The 26,689-nt window shown below is 37.5% G+C and overlaps 2 protein-coding genes across 2 annotated transcripts; both read right to left on the bottom strand.

The window, feature by feature from the left end:
• Positions 1-15,976: 15,976 nt before the first annotated feature.
• On the bottom strand, positions 15,977-20,078 carry LOC149211377 (uncharacterized). The gene is made up of 3 exons (XM_089388377.1): positions 19,311-20,078; positions 16,717-19,215; positions 15,977-16,015 (listed from the first exon to the last, which is right to left on the bottom strand). The coding sequence occupies exons 1-2, from the start codon at positions 20,076-20,078 to the stop codon at positions 17,053-17,055; spliced, it is 2,931 nt and encodes a 976-aa protein (XP_089244503.1). The 3' UTR covers positions 15,977-16,015; positions 16,717-17,052.
• A 308-nt stretch (positions 20,079-20,386) lies between these two features.
• Positions 20,387-23,062, bottom strand: LOC149211376 (disease resistance protein Roq1-like). The gene is made up of 4 exons (XM_089391485.1): positions 22,406-23,062; positions 21,125-22,307; positions 20,709-21,032; positions 20,387-20,599 (listed from the first exon to the last, which is right to left on the bottom strand). The coding sequence occupies exons 1-4, from the start codon at positions 22,948-22,950 to the stop codon at positions 20,396-20,398; spliced, it is 2,256 nt and encodes a 751-aa protein (XP_089247611.1). The 5' UTR covers positions 22,951-23,062; the 3' UTR covers positions 20,387-20,395.
• Between the last annotated feature and the right edge of the window lie 3,627 nt (positions 23,063-26,689).

Below are 26,689 nucleotides of genomic sequence, written 5' to 3'. Positions count from 1 at the left end.
AAAGTTTGGATCTTTCAAGCACCAAGAGGGTTCAAATATCTTCAGGAGAAAACCACTTTTAGAGTGAAAAGGGATTTGATCCCTCTTGGCGCTTGGTAGATTCATAGTTAAGATTAATCTAAGCTAGTTAGGTATAAATATTATGCATTAATGACTCAATATATGAATATAGTATAGCCTTCAAATTATAAGAAAGCTGAAGACCTTAAAGAATGGATGGATGCCATGAAAGAAGAATATTATTCTATTATGAAAAATGAAATTTGGTAATTGCCATAATTTTTTAAGGATAAAGTTCCCACAGGCTCAAAATGGTTGTTCAAAAATAAATTTAATGCTAATAGACAGGGAAAATTTTAAGAACATAAATTTATATTGAAGTTTAGAAACCTTGGCGAATATCGTAGTCCATCATATGCAATCTATAAAACGTTTGACAATATTTTTGTAAAAATATTCAAATTTCTAATAATTTTATATAGTTTCTATATAAATTTTTGACGGTTTTTAATGTTAAATAATTTGTATTATAAAATTTAGGCTAATCATTTTTAGAAAAAAATGGAAATTAATGAATCTTTTTTTGGAAAAAGCATGGAAAATCAGCGCACCTATGAATATTAGCCCCTAAAATTTTCCCATCTAATAGAACTATCAATAAATACAAAGCTAAAGTAATAGAAAAGTACTATTTACATAAAGAAGGGATAGATTATGAAGACACTTTTGCACTTATAGTTAAAATGAATATCATTAAAATGATTATTGCATTGGCTATTAAGAATAAATGGAAGCTAAATTAGTTAGATGTTAATTTAGTGTTTATGAATGGAGAATTAAAGGAATTTTTTATCTTGTTCAACTTGAAGATTTTATAAAGCAGGGACAAGAACATCTTGTTTGTAGGTTAAAGAAAGCACTATATGGACTCAAAAATTCACCCAAGTCTTGGTATGTGAAAATTGATAAATTCTTATTTCAACAAGATTTTACTAAAAGCAAATAAAATTCAAATTTGTTGCACCAAGAGGCGCATTCTATAGCCCAATATGGGGTAGATGTATAAGTGTGTCTGTCCAGCTGAAATTTCACTAATGTCGGCCAAAATAAAAAACCAAAAAAAAATCTAAATAATGTCGGCTTAAACAATAACTTACAAACCATATAAATAAACAATTACAAATTCATTAACAAATCAAAATTCATTCTATATTCATGGCACCAGCGGGATTGATGTTATTCTCAGTGATCATTTCACTAATGTCGACCAAAATAAAAAACCAAAAAAAATCTAAATAATGTTGGCTTAAACAATAACTTACAAACCATATAAATAAACAATTACAAATTCATTAACAAATCAAAATTCATTCTATATTCATGGCACCAGCTGGATTGGTGTTCGTTCTCAATCATTAACATGATTAGTGTTCGTTCTCAGTCATTAACACAACAAAATCTCTTAGATATTAACATGGAAAATAAGCTATGATAGAATGGTTGTGCAACCTAAAATAATGGGTTAGCCGGAAGTAATATATATTATTAACATGGAAAATAAGCTATGCAAAATCTCTCGGATATTAACATGGAAAATAAGCAAAGATAGAATAGTTGTGCAACCGGAAGTAATGGGTTCACTGGAAGTAATATATATTATTAACATGGAAAATAAGTTCTGATAGAATGGTTGTGCAACCAAAAGTAATGGGTTAGCTAGAAGTAAGATATATTAGTGGTCAAATTCCTATTTGCATAAGGAAAACAAATATTCCCACCACATTGCACCATTGCAAGAGTATTATTAAATAAAGTTTCTAAGTTTTGTTGGGAAACGTAAACCTAAATTTAACATGTAATGTTTAACATTTAACATTAACATTTTTAATCTAATGTCGGTCCTCTTTAAAAATCAATCTAATTATTATTATGTATAAACAAAATATACATAAAAAGAGATATGGTAAATAAATAAAAATAAAAATAAACCAAAGGTATGGTAAATAAATAAAACATATTTTTATACTTACTCCAGAGGTATAGTAAATAAATAAAAATATAAATAAACTAGAGGTATGGTAACTAAATAAAACCTCTTTATACTTACAAAACTCAAAAAATAGGTTTTATTTAGGTGAAGCCTATGGGCTAAATGCCATGGACCAAATTATTATTATTTTATTTTTTTGTGACTAGTGGAATTGACAACGGCGGTGGTATCATACTCGCGTTACACAGGGTCGAATCCCACTGGCTGCCACTATAACCTCTAGGAGGAACCGCCCAGCTCACAAGAATGGCCCTCAGTTAAGACAAAACTCGAACATGTGACCTGCACAACGGCACAAACAACTTAGCAGATCGTCTGCTGGCCACGAGACCAAACCTCTGCGGGAAATGGACCAAATCATTATTAATACCATGCAAAAAAAAAACATTATTAACCCTAATATTAATATTATTATTATTAAATTTAATATTCATATTAATATATTAATATTATTAAATTTAATAACTTTGAATTAATACAAATATTAAATTTGTAGAAATTCTCACTGTGGATCACCTGATAATGCAATGTAACTAAAGAAAAATACTTGATCTACTTCTACAAACAAACTTGTGAAAGCTTAATCGATTTTGAGCAAGATCAACTAGAACACACATAACAGAGAAGAAGATTCAATCACACATGAAACACGGAAGAATACTCAGGGGAAAGCCTTAGCTAAAAGCCCTGTTATCTGTATTATCATACAAGTGGAAATTATCTTAGAATTACACAAATCTTTAGCTCACAATCTATCCAGCTCTCAGCACAATCCCTCACTGTTACTCATAGACAGAATAGACAACACATATGTCTTCCTTCAGTTCTTCAAGCCTCCTATTTCCTTGCACAGTTTCTCCTGGGTCCTCCAGCTGCAACCTGTGTGATTCTTACCTCACACACAACACTGACCTTTGTAATAACTACGCAATCCTGAAAGAGTTAATTCCTTCTGCATGGATGAGTTTCATTTATAGTAAAATTCCTCCAACTGATAGTACAATGTCCCTGTCTTTAATCTCAACTAGGTCTTTCTCTGAACTGACATGCATTGGTTATTCATAAGAGAATATTCAGTTATCTGGAGAACACTAGTTGCATGCATGCGTGCATTAACTGACTGAACTCACAATTAGTTCCTCCAACTGTTTGGAACTAATTTAACTGGAATTAACTCAATTAACTGAGCTAACTCAAATACAACTCATCCTTATCTCCTTAATTAAGGGATAACTTACTCAATAAAAGGAATAACTGTTGCATGTCTTCACATAGACTTCGTGTTTGATTTTTTCCAACTAATTAACTCAATATGAATTAATTACTTATTTTTCAAACAGCTAGTGAGACTAAATTCGAATTTTAATTCTCAATTTTGATTCAAGGACAAATCAAAATTGGAATATATCCCGAAATTCTATTTATAGCAATGCTATTTTTAGCATTTCTATTTTTCGTTATTTCCAACAGAGTTGGAGTATATCCTGAAATGCTATTTATAGCAATGCTATTTTTAGCATTTCTTGTTGCTATTTTTAACACTCCCTCTCAACAAGAAAGGCATTCAACTTGAACCCGATCCTGAACCTTTGGAATGTTATGCATGCAACACTTCTCTCAAGTGTTGTTGCTCCAGTGACTCAGAAACAAAAAAATATCCAACCTAAATCAGAATGATGCCTCTGTCATCAAAGTCTCTGATTGTTATTGCCTTTGACGACTGAAAACTCTGCACTTTGGCTGACTCTGCCTTTCTGCACTGTTGCCAATCCTTCTCTACGCTCTTCAGTATCTCACTGCTCTAGCCTCTGTCACATTGATCTCTGACTGCATCAATCACACTGATTCTTCCTACTGCATTTGTGCTGCTGCTGGTCCTATCTCCCAGCATGCATCCGCACTGCACCTCCTCTCATCATGTTGCATCGTGCTACCCACTGCAACTCAGTTACTGAGAAGTAAGTAACTGATCTGCCAACTAAATTCCCTGTTGGGCTAGAAACACCCTCTGATGTTGAAGCTCCCTCCACATCTGTCTCTACCCACTTAGCCAGTCCTGCTACTCCTCATTGAGACTAGTGAGACTAAATTCGAATTTTAATTCTCAATTTTGATTCAAGGACAAATCAAAATTGGAATATATCCCGAAATTCTATTTATAGCAATGCTATTTTTAGCATTTCTATTTTTCGCTATTTCCAACAGAGTTGGAGTATATCCTGAAATGCTATTTATAGCAATGCTATTTTTAGCATTTCTTGTTGTTATTTTTAACACTCCCTCTCAACAAGAAAGGCATTCAACTTGAACCCGATCCTGAACCTTTGGAATGTTCTGCATGCAACACTTCTCTCAAGTGTTGTTGCTCCAGTGACTCAGAAACAAAAAAATATCCAACCTGAATTAGAATGATGCGTCTGTCATCAAAGTCTCTGATTGTTATTGCCTTTGACAACTGAAAACTCTGCGCTTTGGCTGACTCTGCCTTTCTGCACTGTTGCCAATCCTTCTCTACGCTCTTCAGTATCTCACTGCTCTAGCCTCTGTCACATTGATCTCTGACTGCATCAATCACACTGATTCTTCCTACTGCATTTGTGATGCTGCTGGTCCTATCTCCCAGCATGCATCCGCACTGCACCTCTCATCATGTTGCATCGTGCTACCCACTGCAACACTGCAACTCAGTTACTGAGAAGTAAGTAACTGCTCTGCCAACTAAATTCCCTGTTGGGCTAGAAACACCCTCTGATGTTGAAGCTCCCTCCACATCTGTCTCTACCCACTTAGCTAGTCCTGCTACTCCTCATCGAGGCTCCCGTAGCAAGGTCTATTAAAAGAGGTTGGGTACCTCAAGAATCCTACCCCTATTTCAGTGTTCTTTGGACTATCACTTCACATCTCCCCACCTCACACCTGAAGGTATAGCTACATGTGATCCTTCTGCCCACTTGACTCGAAATTTCCCCCTACTGGAAGTCTCTGCATGAGTGGATACCTCCATTCAATCTCCTCTCGACTTCTCCAATTGTAGTTGGTCCACAACCTCCTGAAGTTGCTTCACTAATTGTGGCTCCTCCATAATTGTCTGAGACTTCTTCTGGTGTTGCATGTTGAGAGGTAATGTACTCTCCCTCTCAAACACCAAGTCTCCAACAGTTGCCTTGCTCCTCAAGGCTTTGCATGCATCTTGAACCTCAAGAGCATACAGGTTCTTGACTCGTGAACCGATCTACTTCATCTGTCTCGTGGTGATGTGTCTAAGGAAAACCTTTCCCTTACTGAAGACTACATCATAGCCTTTGTCCTCCAACATCACGATCGATACCAAGTTTTTCTTCAGTCCTCGCACATACTTCACATCTGTCAAGGTAATGCGAGCTCCATGCTCCCTCTGAAAAGAAACTGTTCCCACACCTGAAACACTGTACTTTTCATCATTATCCATCTCTATGAGTATCTTGAGGTCTTTCTCCTCCAAGGTATTGAACAGACTCTTATCGTCGGTCATGTGGAATGAGGTTCCACTGTCAAGAAACCAACCACAACCCATCATCGATGAAACCATGCATGTGATGAGGGTAAAATCCAATTTGAACTGAGAGGCCAATGCCTCACCTTCAGATCCTTCCTTGGATCCCTTCTTGGATTTCTTCAATGAACAATTAGTTGCATAATGTCCTACCTCATGACAATTAAAGCATCTCACTTTAAATTTGTCAATCTTCTTCCCTCCATGAAAAGAACTCGATTTGGGATGAGAATCGTTCTCCTTCCCTTTCTTTGCCTTACTCGCTAAGGTGTAATTTTCTTCATCCTCCTTGGATGAAGAACAATCTCTGGTGCTTCTCCTGATCTCCTCCTGCATCAGATCTGACCACAGTCGTTCCCGATCTGGCAGTTTCTCTCTTCCATTCACTGAGTCTTGGTAGCTATGCCATCTCTTAGGGAGACTGAGGAGAGCAAAACTCACCATGTCATCATTGGCTGTCATGATTCCTACAATTCCAAACTCATCCCTGCAGATGGTGAGCTTATTCAGTATGTAGAGATTGTGTCGCCCTTTTCACACTTGATTTTCCGAAGCTTGTCTTTCAGCGCCAACTTCCTCTGATCATTGTTCTGATATAGATCCTTCAATGTTTTCCACATTGAAAATAGTGTCTCCTTCCCATGGAGACTCGAGACAATGTGGTCTCGAACTCCCTCCAAAAGAATCCTCCTCACTCTAGCCACACATTTCTTCCATTTTGCCAGTTTTTGGGCATTAGCAGCTGCTGGCTTGGGGACTTCTTGATCAATTAAGTCCTTTAGACCGTTGTCCTCTAATACCTCTTCCATGTGATCCTTCCAGGCTATATAATTCGAGCTGTCATCAAGGGCATACTCGAGTCTCAAACCGTTGAACACCATTGGTGAAATTTGAAATGTGATAAGAATTTGAATTCTATAATCAGGGATTTTAAACTTCGAACTTCTCCCTTCTTTGTATATTGTTCTTCGCTTTGATCACCTTTGCTCTGATAAACTTGACTTTGATACCATGTAGAAATTCTCATTGTAGATCACCTGATAATGCAATGTAACTAAAGAAAAATACTTGATCTACTTCTACAAACAAGCTTGCGGAAGCTTAATCGATTTTGAGCAAGATCAACCAAAACACGTATAATAGAGAAGAAGATTCAATCACACATGAAACACAGAAGAATACTCTGGGGAAAGCCTTAGCTAAAAACCTTGCTATCTATATTATCATACAAGTGGAAATTATCTCAGGGTTACACAAAGCTTAAACTCACAAGCTATCCAGCTCTCAGTACAATCCCTCACTGCTGCTCATAGATAGAATAGACAACACATATGCCTTCCTTCAGTCCTCCAAGCCTCCTATTTCCTTGCGCAATTTCTCTTGGGTCCTCCAACTGCAACCTGTGTGATTCTCACCTCACACAGAACACTAACCTTTGAAATAACTGCACAATCCTCAAGGAGTTAATTATTTTTGCATGGATGAGTTTCCTTTATAGGAAAATTCCTCCAACTGATAGTACAATGTCCATGTCTTTAATCTCAATAGGATCTTTCTATGATATGACATGCATTGATTATTTATGAGAGAATATTTAGTTATCTAGAGAACACTAGTTGCATGCATGCATGCATTAACTGACTGAACTCACAATTAGTTCCTCCAACTATTTGGAACTAATTTAACTGGACTTAACTCAATTAACTGAGCTAACTAATTATAACTCAAATACAACTCATCCTTATCTCCTTAATTAAGGGATAACTTCCTCATTCAAAGGAATAAATGTTACATGTCTTCACATAGACTTCATGTTTGATTTTCTCCAACTAATTAACTCAAGATGAATTAATTAATTATTTTTCAAATAACTAGTGAGACTAAATTCGAATTTTAATTCTCAATTTTGATTCAAGGACAAATCAAAATTGAAATATATCTTGAAATTCTATTTATAGCAATGTTATTTTTAGCATTTCTATTTTTAACATTTCTTGTTGCTATTTTCAACAAAATTTGTTATATTATAATATATATTAATATATCATGATATATACGTTTAACTAGAGATATATATTGGAGGGAATAACAAAGACATATAGTGATAGAGGTGGAGAAGTAGGGGGAATGACACGGAAGAGATGGAGATAAACTGAAGGAGAGGGGAGAGGAGGAATGAAGAGACAGAGAGGGAGAGGAATAAGAGAGGTAGAGAAGAGTAAGAGAGGGAGAGGGAGAGGGAGACGTAAATATGGAGGTGGGAGAGAGTAAGAGAGAGCAAGGGACATAATGAGAGGATTGGAGGGTAGAGAAAGAGAGATGGGGAAGAGAGAGGGCAGTGGGAGAGAAAGGGGAAGAGAGGAAGGATGAGAGAGAGGAGGAGATAGGGAGGGAGATAGTGAGAGGATTGGAGGGAAGAGAGAGACAGAGACAGAGAGATGGGGGAAGAGAAAGGGGGTAGGAGAGGAAGGATGAGAGAGAGGAGTAGAGAGGGAGGGATAGAGAAATGGAGTTGGAGGAGGAGAGGGAGAGAAGAATAAATACATAGAGAGTGAGGAGTAGAGAGAGAGAGAGTGACAAGGGAGAGATGAAGAGAGAGTGTATGTTTAGGGGTGAGATAAAGAGACATAGAAGTAGAGAGAGAGAGACAGAGAGAGTGTGATGGGGGAAGAGAGAGGATTGGAGGGAAAAGAAAGAGGGAGAGAGAGAGGGGGGGGGAACATAGAGGGAGGCAAGAGAGAAAGGGAGAGAGAGGAAGGACGAGAGAAAGGACTTGTGAGAGAGGACTTGAGAGTGATGGGGGAAGAGATAGGATTATAGGAGAGAGAGGGGGGGGTAGGAGAGAAAGGGAGAGAGGGGAAGGATGAGAGAGAGGACTTGAGAGAGATGAGTAGAGAGGGAGGGATATAGAAATGGAGTTGTAACGGGAGAGAGGGAGAGAAGAAGAAATACATAGAGTGAGGAGTGGAGAGAGAGGGAGTGACAAGAGACAGATGGGGAGAGAGTGTGTATGTTTAGGGGTGAGATAAAAAGACATAGAAAAAAATATGGAAACGCAGGGGGAGAAAAGGAGAGATAAGGAGAAAAGAAGGGATATAATAACATAATTAGAGAGAGATAGAGAGAGAGTGAAGGGGGAAGAGAGAGGATTGGAGGGAAGAGAGAGAAAGAGAGAGAGGATTGGATGGAAGAGAGAGAGAGAGAGATAAATACACACAGAGAGCGGGGGCAGGATAGAGGGAGGCAAGAGAGAAAGGAAGAGAGAAGAAGAGAGTGATGGGGGGAGGATTGTAGGAGAGAGAGAAAGAGAGAGAGAGAGATAGGGGAAGAAAGAGGAAGGTAGCAGAGAAAGGGAGAGAGAGGAGGATAGAGGGAGGGAGAAAGGAGGAGAGAGGGACAGAAAAAGAAAGACAGAGAGTGAGAAGTGGAGAGAGGGAGGGAGTGACATTGAGAGATGGAGAGAGAGTGTGTATGTTTGAGGGTGAGATAAAGAGACAAAGAAGGAGAAATGGAGAAAAGGAGAGAGAGAGGAATATAGTAACATAATTGGAAGGTGAAAATAGAGAGAGAGAGAGAGGTGGGATAGAAAGGAAGAGAGAGAGGATGTGAGAGAGTGGAGTGAGATAGGGAAAGATAGATAGAGATGGAGAGGAAGAGAGAGAAGGCAAGAAAAAATACATAGAGAGAGAAAGGTGGAGAGAGAGAAGGAATGATAAGGAAGATGGAGAGAAGGAGAGAGGATAATAGAAAGGAAGAAATATATAAGCTAGGGAGAGGGAGAGAAGGGGAAGAGAGAGAGAGAGAGGTAGAGGAGGAGGGATTGATAGATAGATATGTTGGAGAAAGGGAGTGTATGGTTTGGGGGTGATATAGAGAGACCAAGTGAGATGTGGATATAGATGGAAGGTGAAGAGAAAGAAGAGAGAGACAGAGACAGGAAGGGAGGGACAGAGAGATTGATAGATATGGTGGAAGAGAGCATGTGTTTGGGGGGGTGAGATAAAGAGACAAAGGAAAGATGGAGGGAGATATAGATATAGATGGAGGGGGGAGAGGGAAGAAAATTTATTGCCCTAGATGCATTGATCTCAATGTAGGTGGTGATTTCTAATCCTATTTGATTTCTTGCACTAGATGCGTTAATTTTAGTGTATATGGTGATTTCTAATGATATTTGATTACTTGCACTAGATGCATTGATATTAATGTAGATGATTTCTAATCCTATTTGATTGCTTGGACTAAATGCATTGATTTCAATGTAGATGGTGATTTCTAATCCCATTTGATTGCTTGTACTAAATGCATTGATTTCAATGTAAATGGTGATTTCTAATCTTATTTTATTTCTTGCATTAAATGGATTAATTTCAATGTAGATGTTTATTTCTAATTATATTTGATTGATTCACTAGATGCATTGATTTCAATGTAGACGATTTATAATCCTATTTGATTGCATGCACTAAATGCATTGATTTCAGTGTAGATAGTGATTTCTAATGATATTTGATTCCTTGCACTAGATGCATTTATTTCAATGTAGATGTTGGTTTCTAATCTTATTTGCTTAGTTTCACTAGATGCATTGATTTGAGTGTAGATGTTGATTTTTAATCTCATTTGATTACTTGTATTTGATGCATTGATTGAAGTGTAGATGATGTTTTCTAATCCTATTTGATGTCTTTCATTAGATGCATTGATTTTAGGTTATATGTTGATTTATGATTTGATGTAATTAGATGTATGATGGTACATTAATTTCAAAGTAATTGGATTAATAGTATGCATTAATTTCAGTGTAAGCACAAAAAATTATTGACAATATGAATTGATTTTGTGTTATAGTAATTCAACCTATTAATATTATAGAACAAGAGAGACAAGATATGATGTTTACTACAACAGCGCGAGCCAAATATTTAAATGGTTTACGATTTGAACTGTCATTTTCATATAATCGATATGAAAATATGACAAAACTAACAAGGCCGACAATAAAAATAGTAGAAGAAAATAGTTTGAGATTGATCACAATGAATACTATTTGTAATTGACTACATTTTTATTATTCAACATTATTACATTGTCACTTCGCATTCAAAATTTTTATTTTATCATTTATCATTATTAAAGTTATTGACAATATTTATCATCTCAACAAATTGAGGTAACTAAGAAAATTTAAAATTAAAATGACCAAAATAAATTTAAAACATATTTAGCATATTTAAAATGGTTATATTGATATTAGATGTATTTACATATTATTGATAAAATTAGTCATATGTTCGATAGATTTTTCTTCGCCGCACACGACTGAAACCAACCTAGATGCATCTTAACTCCGGATCTATCAAGTATTGAGAGGGACCAAATCTCTCAAGGTGCAAACATTTCCTCAAGTTTTTCACTCATAAAAGAGGTTTGCACCTTGAGAGATTTGATCCCTCTCGACACTTGATAGATCCAAAATTAAAATGGATCTAGGTTGGTATATCAAGAGGGATGAAAAATAACAGTGTCTTCATTTCTTTATTTGTTGATCATTTTATAAGTTATCATAGCAAGAAATGCTACCAAGTTAATTGAAAAGATCAAAATTTGTCTATCGCATGAATTTGAAATGAAGGATCTTGGTGTTTGACGAGATAATGGTAGAACCTTGGTTATACAAATTAAATATACACTTGAATTAATTAGAAGATTCAATATGAATGGATGTAGAGCAACATCACCATTGAAATATAATGTTAAACTCAAAAGTGATGAGGAAAATGAAAGAAATGAATGGCACATTCTATAGACAATTGGTGCGAATTATGAATTAGTTAACTACAACCATGCAAGATATTGCATATTTAGTGAACATACTTAGTCAATTCATGGCTAAGCCGCATGAAAGTCATTGGAAAGAAATTGAGAGAGTCCTTCGATATTTGAAGGAGACTAAAAATTTTGGTATTGATACTAATGGTTTGAATGTTGAATTAATAGTTCATTCAGATTATGACTGGGTAGGAGATCTCGATGACAATAACTGCACCTCTGATTATGCATTCAATATTTGTTCCAAAGCTCTATCATGGAACAACAAGAAACAACTAACTGTTACTTTGTCTTCCACTAAAGCGAAGTACAAGACCTTATGCAGTGCAACCTGTGAAGCAATTTGGCTAAGAAGAATTCCTAAAGACATGGAAGAAAAACAAGAAAGCCCTAACACTCATCAAATGTGATAATCAAAGCTCCATCAAAATGGAAAACAAACAAGTCCATCATGCTAGATCAAAGCATTTGGAAACACAACATCATTTTGTACGAGAAAAATTGCATTCAAATGAAATTGACTTGATCTATTGCAATACAAATGATAATGAGAGAAACATATTTACTAAACATTTAGGAAAATATAAATGTACATTATGTATAGATGAGTTAGGAGTGGTAAATAATGTATTCTCCATTAAGAATGTTGTCCCCTTCATTTTCCTTTGTGTAAATATTCACATCCAAGGCACAATTAAACTTTGGTCTGGTCATAAACAAAAAAAATTCAAATTTTCCTTTGGCGAGTATTTTTCAAATGGAATCGATCCCCTCTCCCTATTGCCATGTCCATTGTGTCAGGATAATTGTAGCATCTCAACATTTTACTAGCAAGTAAACAAGAGTTTTCACCATTTTAATTTGCCTACTTTTCTTGTATCTTATTATATCTTATTAGATAAAAGAAATATGCAACTCATTTAATGTTATATACCATATTGAAGATGCCTTTTTAAATTGAAAATACAGAAGAAAAACTATAATTTATGAAAATGAAAATGGAAATATAGAAAACAAAATAAATCAAAATCAAAAAATTAATAAATAAAAAACAAAAACAAAAACAAAATATTAGTAGATGTTATGTTATCAAAGAGGAATTTACTAAATTCCCATAAAGAGGATGGTACTAAAGAGCCCATCAAGAGGATGTTACTAAAAAAACCCATAATAAAACTTCAATCAATAACCTATATTCAACAACTTGGGTACTGAAAATGATGTAGGCGCATCTAGTTGAGGATGCCATGACCGGGTGTTTAGTCTCAACTAAGGAAGACATGTTTATTATCATTTAGTTTCATTTACGATTGTTGATCAAAACAGTGTTTAGGAACTTGTTTTTATTTCATTATTAGTTAAGCGATATTTAAGAATAGTACAATTAGGTTAGGGTCATTACCACCACAATGTTTAGTTGTTTTGATCAATTATCTTACAACTATCTTTTCATTTAAAAGAAAAAGTATATATTGTATATCTTACAGCACAAGAAAACCCAAAAAAATACCAAAATGGTTACCAACTGTGTAACTGTAGAATCCACTAAAGAATAACTGTGAACAATTCGGGTAACTGTATGATAACAATAAAAAACCAATGTAATACATTTTTGAAGGTGTTCAATGCATGAGAACAAGAATACAAAAAAAGGAGAAAATAATTTTCAAACACCTGAGTATCTGAATCCATCTGCAAACAGTCTGTCTATGATATTTATTTCTTCCCTCTAATCACCGTATGTGTCAATTAAACAGCGCTACGTGTTTCCATTTATCTTTCCTAGCAAACAGAGATATAGTCCCTGAGTTCAAGCAATGAAGCCATAAGAGAGTGTTCCTAACACGGAGTTCCGGTGACAACAAGAGTTTCCAAACATACGAAAGCAGACAACAGCGACGAGATAGTTCTCAACAGAACACGGATGCAACTACTATAGAACGCAATTATAACAGAGGTAACCCAAGGCACGACAAAATCAAACCCTGAAGCTAGGGTTGAACCCTAGTCGGTCACCAGAGAGTAAGCAGAATAGATTACATACAACCAGAGCCCGAAACGCAGGCGAAATTACATACAATCAGAGCCGAAGGTCACTCAACAGCAAAGGACAAATAGACAAAGGAGCACCGAGACTTCCCTAATGTCATGACAGAGCAAAGAAGACTATAAACTAAGTAACAGCAGTAGAGAAAGACCCTACCAAAGTCATTGGGTTGTAACCGTTTCGGAGACCAAGCCTGGAGCAAACCCTAACCTGCCACAGAAAAACAGCAGAACCATATCAATCAATTGTATGCCAAGTAAAACCTGAAAGTGAAAATTGACAAGCAGAGCAAGAAGAGCCAGCTTACTTGAAGAGTTATAGCGTTGGAGGAACGAAACCCCAACTAGTCGCAGTCACAAGAGAAAACCCTGCATACGAAGGAGCAACTACCATTCGTGTCGAAGAAAAACAAAGAAGACTAGCTATAGCATGGACAAGTAAGCTTACCTTGCTAGGACCAAGCAAAGCCGAGGAAGTCCACTATGACTGAAACCTGCCAGGACCAAAAAACACTCATACATCAACTAGAGAACCAATAACCGGATGCTTAACCAGAAAACTAAAGCAGAGCAAGATAAGGGAACGGAGGAAAGAATAGTAACCATGAAGAAGGTTAAAGAGCCAACAGAGGAACGAAATAAACCCTCTCACGAAGTCGACGAAGCCTCCAATACAGTGCCCAGGCAACCAAGTAACGAAACAGCAAGTGTGGGCGGAGTTACCCTGCCACCAGGAGGAGGAACCCATAGCCAGGTGCATACAGAGCGTTACTATCGAGCTCGACACAGTCGCAAGCAAGCCGACGAGAGCACACAAACCCTCATCGCGACAAAGAGAAGCCGAAAAATGCCAAAGTGAAGTGAAACGAGGGTTTTAGCAAAACCAAAGAGCGGGAAAGAGAAAATTGAGACGAGTACAAAGCCAGCGTACCAGCAATAACTCCACAATCAATGCCAACAGACAAATATCCTTGTTAATCAACTGCTTAAGACTAATCATACGTGTCGACCCAAATCATATATTAATCATTGTTTAATTAACGTTAATCCATAAGTTAATGGGCTGGTCCCATCAGAAAATTTCTCCAACCTTTCTGCAATTTCATTTTAAAATAACGTACATTTTCAAAAAACCTACAATCTTGATTATGCATTTGATATTCACTCTAGATTTCACAATCTGTTTCTTATGGTTAATTTACTTTGTAATAGGATGGATGACATTATACCCATTTCAAAACCACTGCTGTACAACCAGGCTGAACAAGTCTGTGTCTATGCACTAACACGTTTCAAAGAATTTAAAACAACTGCTGTACAAGCAGGTTGAGCAAATCTGTGTCTATACATTACACGTTTGCAGCACTCTTGTAAAAAGTAAGTAAAGTTAATTGTTTGACTTTCATACTCATGTAAGAAATATTTCTTCAGCATTCCATAAAATCCTACAACCAATAAAAGAAATATTTCTTCAGGAATCAGAATTCTAAATAAATCCTAGTACCAATAAAAGTAAACCTAATTGCATTGTTACTTGAAGATTAATATGATTTTTGTAATTTAGGACTTATTTCATTTTATTTTTAATTGAAAGAAGAAACGCATTTTACAGCTTAATCTAAAATATCTCGGTACATTTCACAGCTCTAAGACAAAGATAAAACGAATGTTCAGCTTAATGTAAAATATCTCGATATATTTCACAGGTCAAGACAAAGATAAAACGAATGTTCAGAAATAGAGTTAAGATGCCTCTCGATACAGAACGAATGTTCAGGAATAAAGTTAAGATGCCTCTCGATATATTTCACGGCTCAAGACAAAGAAAAACATTTACAAATGTGTATGAATATAGTTAAGATGTCTGGATTTAATAGTTTGGAAATAATGATAGAAATGTCTTCAGACACTTAATTTTATTAATCAGAAAAAATAATTACATGATTTGATTTTGCAAGAGTTTACACCCCAACAACCAAACACTCTTGCAATGAGCTATTTATAAGTTCTTAACTAACTCTAATTATGGATCACTTATTAAATAACAAGTGTCCATTTACAATAAACACTATTCAAACCAACTAGCTAACAAATCTCCTAAAATAAAGCAAATAACGACCAAATATACAAAGTGTCCATTTACAATAAACACTATCCAAACTAACTAACTAACAAATCTCCTAAAATAAAGGAAATAACGACCAAATATACAAAACAAAATAAGCCGTGACATTTTACCTCTGAGCAATCTAATGCTATCAACATGTTGTTGAACCAAAATATTTAACTTCTAACTTTTTAACTTTTATGTCTTTATGCTCCTCAACCTCAAACAGGTGCCTTGAACTTGAACCGGCACGCATGTTTAACACATTGGCAGCTCTTCTAAGTCGAAGCAGCTGCCACTAACACCTAGTTGATGTCCAACCCCTTTATGCTCTTCGAGTTCCCTATGAAGATGTCGCTGACCTCACCTCTGCTGGTTCTTTTACTCGGAGAGTCCAGAACGAGAAACGACAACAATACGAGAAACGGAGCTTTGGAGGTTCGGCACTCTATAAACAAAAAGAGAAAAAACAACACAGATTCAATTTACAGCCGAATTTAATTAAAAAACTATAAAATTGGAATATTGTTTATCTCATACAAATGCTCAAGAAATTGAGCATTGAGTATATACATTCTTGTACCCCTGGCTAATAATTGTTTCTTATGCCTTCCGCTAATTTTGTTTGTGTGTGGAAATTTCAAAAGATTATATATGTATGTCACCCCAGACCAAGATATACTATCCACAGGGAAACGATAAGTAAAACCTGCAATGGAATGTACACTTCTTAAACCATAAATAAATAGAATTGTGTTTAACCTATGAGTTTTACTAATATACATGCTAAATAGAAGTAAATCCTTGATAAACTATTTAAGAAACAGAAAATAGTTTCCACTATACTAGATATAAGGTATCAGATGAATTTCAAGCTTGTTTTGTAATTATCTTGCATAGTTCGCTTTTTAATCCCAGAGTTAGGGCTGGTGGAAAAAAAAACCTGCAATAAGCTGGGGAAAAACGTTAAGAAAAAACATTGAATAACTAAATCAACTTTCTAACAACTTGCCTTCAACCAAGTACGATGAATTGGCCTCCAGACAATTAAATAAATATATGCATGAAAGCTTACAATAAAGAGCAAAAATACACAGTTGAGAACGAACTGAACTACGATGAACTGAGATCGAACACATGGAAAAGTACCTGTTATTTGACTTTGTTCACAAAAAAATATATGCAATTGTTGGCGTAGAAAACCCGGTTTCCGTTCCGTCCCTTTCTGGTAACAAAGCAACTAACACGTAATTCTGGAAGCTTTGTCAGACACCTGTATGCCCTTCAACTTCCCACAGCCAAATGCCTTCAATTTCTCCAGCGACTTCAAATGTTCAACACCTGACTGGGTAACTCTTTGAAGTCAGAGCATCCAGAAACCTCTAGTTCTCGAAGCTTTGTTAACTGCTTGGACACCTGTATACTCTTCAACTTACCACAGCGAGATGCCAGTAACCTCAAATGTTCACCATTTAATTCCACCTTTCATTCATCTTCTGACTTAAACCATTTCGGTAACAAAAGCTTTGTGAGCTTCTCCAACCCCCGTATCCTCTTCAACTTCCTACGGCCAGCTGCGTACAATTGTTCCCACGACAACAAATGTTCAACATCTCGCAGCTCTTCTAAGCCAGAGCATCCAGAAACGTCTAGTTCTCGAAGTTCCCTTAGCTGTTTCAACCCCCGTATCCTCTTCAACTTCCAACAGCCAGATGCGTACAATTGTTCCAAGGACCTCAAATGTTCAACACCTAGCAGCTCTTCTAAGCCAGAGCATCGAGAAACGTCTAGTTCTCGAAGGTTTCTCAAGTACTTGGACATATGTATTATCTTCAACTTCCCACAGTCAGATGCCTTCAACTTCTCCAGAAACATCGAATCATCCAGCAATATCGAATCTTCCATACCTGGCAGCGTTTCTATCTCCAAATTGTACAGCAACCTCGAATCTTCAATACCTGGTAGCTTTTCTAAGTTAGAGCATCCGGAAACGTCTAGTCCTCGAAGCCGGAAGAGCCCAGACAGCTGGATGATCTTCAACTTCCCACAGCCAGATGCGTTCAATTTTTCCAAGGACCCCAAATGTCCAACACTTCCCAGCTCTTCTAACCAAGAGCATCCAGAAACGTCTAGTTTTCGAAGCTTTGTCAGCTCACAACTTGACCATATCGTCTTCAGCTTCGCACAACCAGATGTATTCAACGTCTCCAGCGAGCTCAAACTTTCAAGATCTAGCAGCTCTTCTAAGTTAGAGCACCCAGATATATTCAACTTCTCCAGCGACCTCAAGTGTTCAACACTCAACGCTCCAAGGTCGAAGCATCCAGAAAGGTGTAGTTCTCGAAGCTTTGTCCACTGCTCGGACATCTGAATGCTCTTCAACTTCTCACAGCCAGATACCATCAACATCTGTAATGACACCAAATGTTCAAGACCTTGCAGCTTCTCTAACTCCATGCATTCAGTAACATATAGTTCTCGAAGCTTTGACCTCAAATGCCCAACACCGACACCAGGCAGCTTATTGGACAACTGGATACTCTTCAACTTCAGACAAAACGATACATTCAACTTCTCCAGCGACCTCAAGTGTTCAACACTCAACTCTCCAAGGTCGAAGCATCCAGAAAGGTGTAGTTCTCGAAGCTTTGTCCACCGCTCGGACACCTGAATGCTCTTCAACTTCTCACAGCCAGATACCATCAACATCTCTAATGACACCAAATGTTCAAGACCTTGCAGCTTCTCTAACTCCAAGCATTCAGTAGCATATAGTTCTCGAAGCTTTGTCAGGTTCTCCAACCCCTGTATCCACTTCAACTTCCCACAGCCAGATGCATTTAACTTCTCCAGAGACCTCAAACGCTCAATGCACGTTAGCTCTTCTAAACCGAAGCATTCAGAAACGTCTAATTCTCGAACTTCAGTCAGCAGCTCTGACCCCTGTATACTCTTCAACTTTCCGCAGCCAGACGCCTTCAACTTCCACAACGACCTCAAATGTTCAAAACCAGGAAGCGCTTCTAAGTCAGAGCATCCAGAGATGTCCAGTGTTCGAAGCTGTGTCAGCTGCTCGGACAACTGTATGCTCTTCAACTTCCTACAGCCATATGCCTTCAACTCCTTCATTGACCTCAAATGTTCAATACCTGACAGCGCTTCTAAGCTAGAGCATCCAGAAACGTCGACTTCTCTAAGGTCTGTCAGCTGCTCGGACGCTTGTATGTTTTTCAATTTCCTACAGCCAGATGCCTTCAAATTCTCCAACGACCTCAAATATTCAACACCACCAAGCACGTCCAAGTTAGAGCAACCAGTAACATCTAGTTCTCGAAGCTTTGCCAGTTGATCGGACACCTGTATGCTCTTAAGCCTCTCACAGAAAGATGCCTTCAACTCCTCCAGAGACTTCAAATGTTTAACACCCGGCAGCTCTTCTAAGTCAGAGCATCTGGTAACATCTATTTTTCGAAGCTTTGTAAGCTGCTCGGACACCTGTATGCTCTTAAGCCTCCCACAGAAAGATGCCTTCAACTCCTCCAGAGACTTCAAATGTTTAACACCCGGCAGCTCTTCTAAGTCAGAGCATCTGGTGACATCTATTTTTCGAAGCTTTGTAAGCTGCTCGGAGAGTCGGACACCAGTATGCTTTTCAAGCTCTCACAGAAAGATGCCTTCAACTCCTCCAGCGACTTCAGATGTTCAACACCCTGCAGCACTTCCAAGTCGCGGCATTTGGTAACATCTAACTCTCTAAGCCTTGTCTGGTGATGGGATAGCCGTATGCTCTTCAATTTTCCACAGTCAGATGCGTTCAACTTCTCCAGCGACCCCAAATGTTCAACACCCGGCAGCTCTTTTAAATCAGAACATCCGGAAACATCTAATTCTCGAAGCTTTGTGAGCTGTTCCAAACCTTGTATCCTCTTCACACCACAAGGTACCCTAAGCTTCTCCAACAATCTCAAATCTTTAACACTGGGTAGCTCTCTGATGCGGTCAAACCGTCTACTCAACAGTGCTACTAATCGAAGCTTTGTAAGCTTCTTCAAACCCCATATGCTTTCCAGATTCGGACAATCACTAACGAATAGCACTTCTAGTTTTGCAAGACCACAAAGGCCTTCTTCTATAGATGCCAACTGTTGACAGAAACATAATTCCAGTTTTACAAGTGTATTTGGCAGTGTTCCAACTTTTGTGAGAGCATTACAATGATGGACCGTGAGATATTGAAGGTTGGGACATACAACTTGGCCAAATGATACCTCTGATACTTCTGCGTTTAGGAGGACTATGCGTTGGAGCTGTGGAAATGTGCAGTTGTCAATCGAAGAGTTGAGTTGCCGCTTAAATGGCAGTTCCCTTATCGGACAAGCAAGTCTTAACTCAATCAACTGACTTAAGAGTCCAACGGATTCTGGCAAACATTTCAAACTGTCGCACCCGACAAGGATCAATTGCTTCAGGTTCCTTAGGTCACCCAGCGAATCCGGCAATGCTTTCAGCATAGTGGATCCTAAATACAGAACTTCCAACTTACCTAGGCCTCCAATTGCACTTGGCAAGTCCTTGAAGTTTGCTTTCGAACAATATAACTTTTCAAGGGACAGCTGAAGTGCTATCTGGGGAGGAATTTCTTCAATTTTGTTGCAGTATGAGAGATTTATGGTTTCCAATGTGCGAATATTTCCTAGCGTTTCACTGGAGATGGTCAAATTAGAGCAAGAATACAGATTAAGATACTTAAGACTAGTTAAATTCCCAAATGAATTTGGAAGCCTCTCCAATTTGCGGCAGTTCCTCAGATCAATATGTCGGAGGTTTGTTAAATTCCCAAAAAGCAGTTTAGTAGCTCTAAAGACATCAGCGACTCTAAATTACAAAACTCTTCAGGCAATGTTTCGAACTTAATTTTCCCCCTTTTCAAATTGACGTAAATTTTTTCCAGGTGCATCAGCTTCCCGATGGACTCTGGAAACTTCGAAAGAGGAGCATCCCTAATCTTTAACTCTCGCAATTGCGAAGGTGCCTGCAAAATGTTCACGCGCTTCAGCAGTAAGTACTAAGAAGAGAGCAGTGACAAGGATTTTTGGATTATCTTTGAAAACCCCAACAAACAAAAATTGACTCAATAATACCTGGTTTTCGCTTTGCCACAGTGTTTCCAATTCATTCCCGTGTACTTCTAAAACCCTTAAATTCTTCATTAAGATCCAAGAAGGTAGGGAAGAACAGGGGCATTTCTCCCAGCGGAGCCATATGAGATTCGGAGCCTGCACCCTCCTCAAAATGCGTTCCAAGAGACCATCTTCAATATCAAGCAGCTGCAACTTACTCATTTTGTAGGATGAAATAGATGGATACTCGTCATCACCAGCTTTATATTGAATAGGTAAAGTCAAGTCAACATTATCTTTATATTCACTCGGATGCATCCTAATTCCCCGCACTTCAGCCCTTACCTATTCATTATTGGAAAAATAATTGAAGAATTTAAAAACCGTACACAGATTTTTATTGAATACTCTAGAAAACTAAATGATTGACTACTTACAGATGTTTGCTGCAACAACTCATCAATGGTATCTGCGGAAGGCAGAATACAATGCCGCGGTCCAGAAGTCTGCGCAATAGCTCTTCCTAAATCTCTTAGGTGTTCATGCATTTTTATCTTATTTTCACTGTCTACCTGGACAAGGCACCTATTCTGTAGATTTTGAAACCCCAACAATCCATTCCAACCTGATCCGTCCCAGATTCTAACGGCCATGTCCCTGTCTTCTCCCACGAAAAAACAGGCTATGTCTAAGAATATCTGTCTATCCTCTTTGTCGAGGGCGTCATAACTAATTTGAAGGCTTTCTTGTATGTTATTGGAGGCGCCATAACTAATTTGAAGCCTTTCTTGTATGTTATTGGAGGCGTCATAACTAATTTGAAGCCTTTCTTGTATGTTATTGGGAAGCTTCTTTCTAAGCCTATCCAAGTGGGCATCCCAGCAAGTTATGTCGTTTTCCCCGTACAGAAGTGCCCCAAAGACTTCCAAAGATAAAGGCAATCCACAACAGGCAGTTAAAAATTTATAAACCCGATCTTTAAATTCTGGGGGTGGATAGGGCTGACTGAAGGCATGCAAGCAGAAGAGTTCCAGGGAATATTGTGGATTAAGGCCATTAAGATCATAGATCGACGACTTTTTTACTCCTGACATTGTGAGAACATCTGTATCTCTACATGTAATTAGTACGAAGCTACTGGAAGAAAGAACATTTTCAAGATCAGGCAAAAGTGCATACACCTGATTTCTACCATCGACATTATCTAAAACTATTAACTTGGAGTCAGAGGATGAGAGATGCTCTCTAAGCATCTGTGTACCTTCATAAATGTTGTCTACAGGCAGGTCCAAATCAGTCAAGCCCTTTAGAAGTTTTCTTTGCAAAGAAGGTAAAGAGCTTTTACCTGCTCTCACATCATGTAGAAAATAGAATTTATCGTAATTCGAACTCTTCCTATTAAAGAGTTCTACTGCCAGTGTTGTTTTTCCTGCGCCACCCGTGCCCACGATCCCCACGACCTGGACTTTTCCGCTCTGCTGGTTTTTCAATACTTGTTTTTCAAAAATCTCTATCTCTTCATTCAAACCAACGGGATATCTGGTCAAGTGGCTCAGGGCAGGTTTTTTAACCTTTTGTAACACAAGTTGAACAATCCTTTCTACGAGTTCACCCTCGTCACTGGTTATTCACAACAATATAGAGAAACGGAGTTAGAAATACATACTGAAATACAATGGAGCTATGCACAAAACAATTCATATCGCTAGAGTTCTCACCCGTTACACGTCTCCTGCAGATCTAACCCACTTATACTTGCAACAGTAGAAAGGGCCTCTCTCCACTTTTGAATAGTGGCAGGATCGTGTCTCGGCTTCTCTTCCATAGTGTCAGAGTCGTATGTTTTCTTCCATTCCATTTTGCGCAGGGCCTTAGAATACACTCCACCTTTGCTCTGCGTCCGCCGAAGGTGAGCCGGCTGGACGTGGTAAAAAACAGGAATTATTGGAGCCCCGGACTCCAACATGTAGAGGAGCTCATTGAGACACCACTCCGATGCTGCATACCCAGGGGAGAATATGGCCACATGAACGGAGGCCGTTCTAATAGCCTCTTTTATTTGAGATGGAAAATCGTCTCCAACTCGCAGTTCAGGCTTGTCTAAAAAGACTCTGAGTCTCTGTACAGAAAAGAGGCGATGGTAAAGATGGCTTGCGAGGGTTTTCTTCACATCAGGACCACGGTGACTGATGAACACGTGGTAAGTGTTGTTGCTGCTGGGAGATGCAGCCGTGGAGGTGGAGGAAGGTGACCTATATGCCATTGAATAGGAATGAAGAACAGAGGATGAAGAACAGAGGTGTGAGATACGCCGCGCGCAGCAGAGATTGGGAAGCAATGCTATCGATATGAAAATCCTCTACTGGACCAACTGAAGGACATGAAAATCCTCTTCTGGACCAACTGAAGGACAAAGTACACACAACGTATGTTCCAATTGCAAGCTATCTCTACGTTTCATAAGACAAAAGTTTTCCTCTCACCTCCAAATTGACCGTGTTTTGGGGCACTCCACGTGGGATTAATTATTTGTCCGACTTGCACGTGGCGATGCAAGATTTGTGGAGATGCCAAAATTATTATTGTGCATTCTTTGATTTTACTTAATTAAAAATAGGTAAAATACGGACAGTTTTAGAATGGGCCTTTCGAATATTAAATTATTTAAATATCCATGCAACTTGCTGGAAGATCAAGCCGTATATTGTCCATTCTTTATTATTTAATTGACTAAAATTAAATAAAACACCCGCTGCGCTAGATTGTGTATTTATTATATTAAATTATTTAAATTGGCAAATTTCATTATCGTGTGTTTTTTTAGTTACAAATAATTGAGGATGGAATTAAAGTATTTAAAATTTTTAGTTTATTTTATATGAGATATTTTGGTGTTAGTTTAATTTTGAGATGAAATGATTTTTTATGGTTTAAAAAGTATTTTTCTCAATCTATAAATAGATTTAACATTTTAATATTTTGAAAATTTTCAGAACACTTCAATATTATAGATTAAAAGTAGCCTGAAAAATATTTTAAAAAGTCATTTTTTCTATAAATTAAATTATATATTTACAAAATATATATAGTTTATTCTTATTTGGATTTGAATTTACAAAATATATATAGTTTATTCTTATTTGGATTTGAATTTATAAAATTAGTGTAAGAAAATATAGCAAAGCTATATATATTTTACTTTTATTTAGATTTGAATTTATAAATTTGTTGAAGGGAAATATAAATAGGAGTTGTCTTTAGTGCCATTTTTTAGACTTTTTAGGGGGCGGAAAATATCTCCATTTGTGTTATTTAAACTGGGTTTTTGACTGTATATATGGATTTAGCACCCTGAAAAACTCCCAAGGCACTTCAATTGTGTGAGGGTTACCCATCAAACTTGTGATTTCAATAAATTCTTGCCTAATTTTAGAGAAATTAGATTAAAAAACCCACCCAAAAAAACTTCTAAAACATTTCACTAAAAACAACTTATGTTTTTAATTACTAGTTTAATTTGTAATGTAATTATTATATTACTTTGATTTAGTTGATTAAATATTGTGTATAGATTCATGGATAACAAAAAGAAAAATGAAAATATAATTTTTAATGGTATAAAATTATTATATATTAATTGGTATAGAATATCGATAATGAGCTCATACATATTATTAGGATATCTGAGTGAGTTATTAAAATAGAATTTTTGAAGCTTAAGTTTTATACCTAATCCTTGTGATTGGGTAAATATATGTAAATAGATAAATAAGAAATATGAACAGTCATCGGGAGATGAACCGAGCAGCCTCTCCCTCATGTATATAATGAAGACCTACCTGATGGAATAGAACACACGAATCATTTTTTTCCTTATGGAGTTACTACCTGGCCTGACATGGTATCAGAGCCAGCTCCTTCTTTTTTTAGCTTTTATGTCCCTTGTAACTCCCTAGTCTGCAATCCATATAGAAGCGTTGCTCCTCCATACAATTAGTTGTCCATATAATTCAGACCCTGACACTGCTTGCGCTCTCTGGTTCTCTCGACTGTCCATAAACGTTTTCTGCCATACTGTTCAAAGGAATCAAAGCGCATTAAGTCCATAAACGTTTTCTGCCATAACGTTTTTTGCCATACTGATTCCACTGAAAGCTATCGCCTCCGCCATTATCGTGAGCCCATACAGTCCGTTTGAGGAATGCTGGTGCGTGAGTCGAGTTGCCGCCATCACTGAAAGCCATCGCCTCAGCCAAGGTTCTAACTATTCAGGAAAGGGTTCTTTTCTTGGGTAATCTTTACACTTTCGAATCAATGCTCAATATAAACATTGTTTCAAGTTTTCCACATAACGTTGCTCCGGTATTTTTTTAACGCTGGTATATGCTGCGTGAATGATGCTTTCAAGTTTTCCACATAACGCTGCTCTAGTATTTTTTAATGTTGGACTGACAGAACGCTGTTGACCAACAACAACTGCAACGTTGAAGACCAACCAAGCAAGTTGGAGGAATTCAAGGTCGAAACTCCTCTGGTTGTGGAGGAGTGCAGTGCCTTAAGGGATAAATTGCAGCCCGACAACAGTCTTGTTGTCGATCTGGATGCCTGCATTTTGGAATTGGTGGTGAGCTTCCTCCAGTTCAGGAAAATGATAAGAGACCAATTTCCGGGCGATGATTTAGTGAACAGACTGGCCTGGAAACGATATTGAACTTGTATCTCAATCTGTTGCCTTTATTAATCAGAAATGTCACGTGAAGAAGAAGGATATTTGAAAGTTTTTGGATGATATATATGTGAGTGAGAGAGCCACTATTGAAGATTGAAGGTTGTGCTCTCCCATTAGACAACAAATTTTCTCCATCATTTTTAAAGATGCGGAGTAGTGCATTTTCTCAGGGTAGCGAACTGAGCTTTATTTCAGGGTTTTGCTAATCTAAACACATAAAATTCATATGGTTTTTGTGTTTGAGATGATATCATTATCGTTGGCATATACTTTGAAGTTTTTTGGTATATACGTTGAAGACTTTTTACAGAATGCATTCAATCATATCCATGGTGGGAATAGTTCTCACTAGCAAGGAGAACTATCCTGAATGGTCCTAGATGATAAAACACACCCTCATTTTCAATGAGTTGTGGAAAGGAGTGTGTGTCGAAGACGGAGACAATGAACCAGTATAGCCTACCTTAGACAAAGAGCTCATTATTTGGGAAAACAAGAACAACAAAGCTTATGCATTAATCGGAGCATCTGTAAATGAAGAGCTGAGTCGCCATATTTTGTCATATTCAACTGCCTTTGAAGCCTTACAAAAGCTGAAAGAACTCTATGACTCACATTCTGCACTTGAAGTTGTTCAACTCATGATTAAACTCTTCACTCTTGAACTGCAAAATAATGATCCTCTTGCTCTTGCATCTGAAGTAAAGTCTATAATGCATGATATCAAATCCACTAAGGTTGAATTGGATATTCCTCTTATCGATTTTCTCAAGGCACTTTATCCTACTTACTCCAATTATCTTGATTCATTGCAAGCAAATGGAAATCTCAAAGATATAACCTTTGACTCTCTTGTGAAAAAGTTTGCTGAAAGAGAGAAATCTTTTGGAAAGAAGACAACCCCTGAATCTTCTGAAGAGTGTTGTGTGCCTTGCTCATAAAGAAAAGCATACTACTCAAGATTCTACAAGAGAAAGGGGTGGTCGAAGAGGAAGAGGAAGATATTTCAGAGGCAGGGGGCAGACATTCTCAAGGAGAAAAGGCAAATTTGCATTGCATACGCTGCAAAAGAAATGGATCACATGATGCCTCTACATGCAAGCTACCATGGGACAAAATTGAGCAGAAAAGAAACCAACAGAAAGGTAAAACTGATGATACAGACAAAGGTAAAGCACCTGAATCCGCTCACTATGTTGTGGCACAATGTAACATTGGAGTAAATGAAGATTTATTTAATGCTTCACTTGCTTCTTGGAAAAATGATTGGTTG

The sequence above is a fragment of the Pinus tabuliformis genome, chromosome 1_1 (assembly GCF_031772625.1).
Source record: "Pinus tabuliformis cultivar Carrire ecotype Pingquan chromosome 1_1, CPIR1, whole genome shotgun sequence".
Classification (NCBI taxonomy): Eukaryota; Viridiplantae; Streptophyta; class Pinopsida; order Pinales; family Pinaceae; genus Pinus; species Pinus tabuliformis.
Note: the sequence above shows the minus strand (reverse complement) of the source record. Positions and strands in the feature narration are given on the sequence as shown.

What these genes read in the sequence shown, in the direction of transcription:
- LOC149211377 (XM_089388377.1), bottom strand. Translation starts at nt 20,078, where the DNA reads ATGCTGAAAGCATTGCCGGATTCGCTGGGTGACCTAAGGAACCTGAAG. An exon ending in CAAGGCTTAGAGAGTTAGAT is followed by an intron (nt 19,216 to 19,310) that starts GTTACCAAATGC and finishes GAGCTTGAAAAG; the next exon opens with CATACTGGTGTCCGACTCTC.
- LOC149211376 (XM_089391485.1), bottom strand. Translation starts at nt 22,950, where the DNA reads ATGGCATATAGGTCACCTTCCTCCACCTCCACGGCTGCATCTCCCAGC. An exon ending in CTGCAGGAGACGTGTAACGG is followed by an intron (nt 22,308 to 22,405) that starts GTGAGAACTCTA and finishes GTGAATAACCAG; the next exon opens with TGACGAGGGTGAACTCGTAG. An exon ending in AGTTGTTGCAGCAAACATCT is followed by an intron (nt 21,033 to 21,124) that starts GTAAGTAGTCAA and finishes AATAATGAATAG; the next exon opens with GTAAGGGCTGAAGTGCGGGG.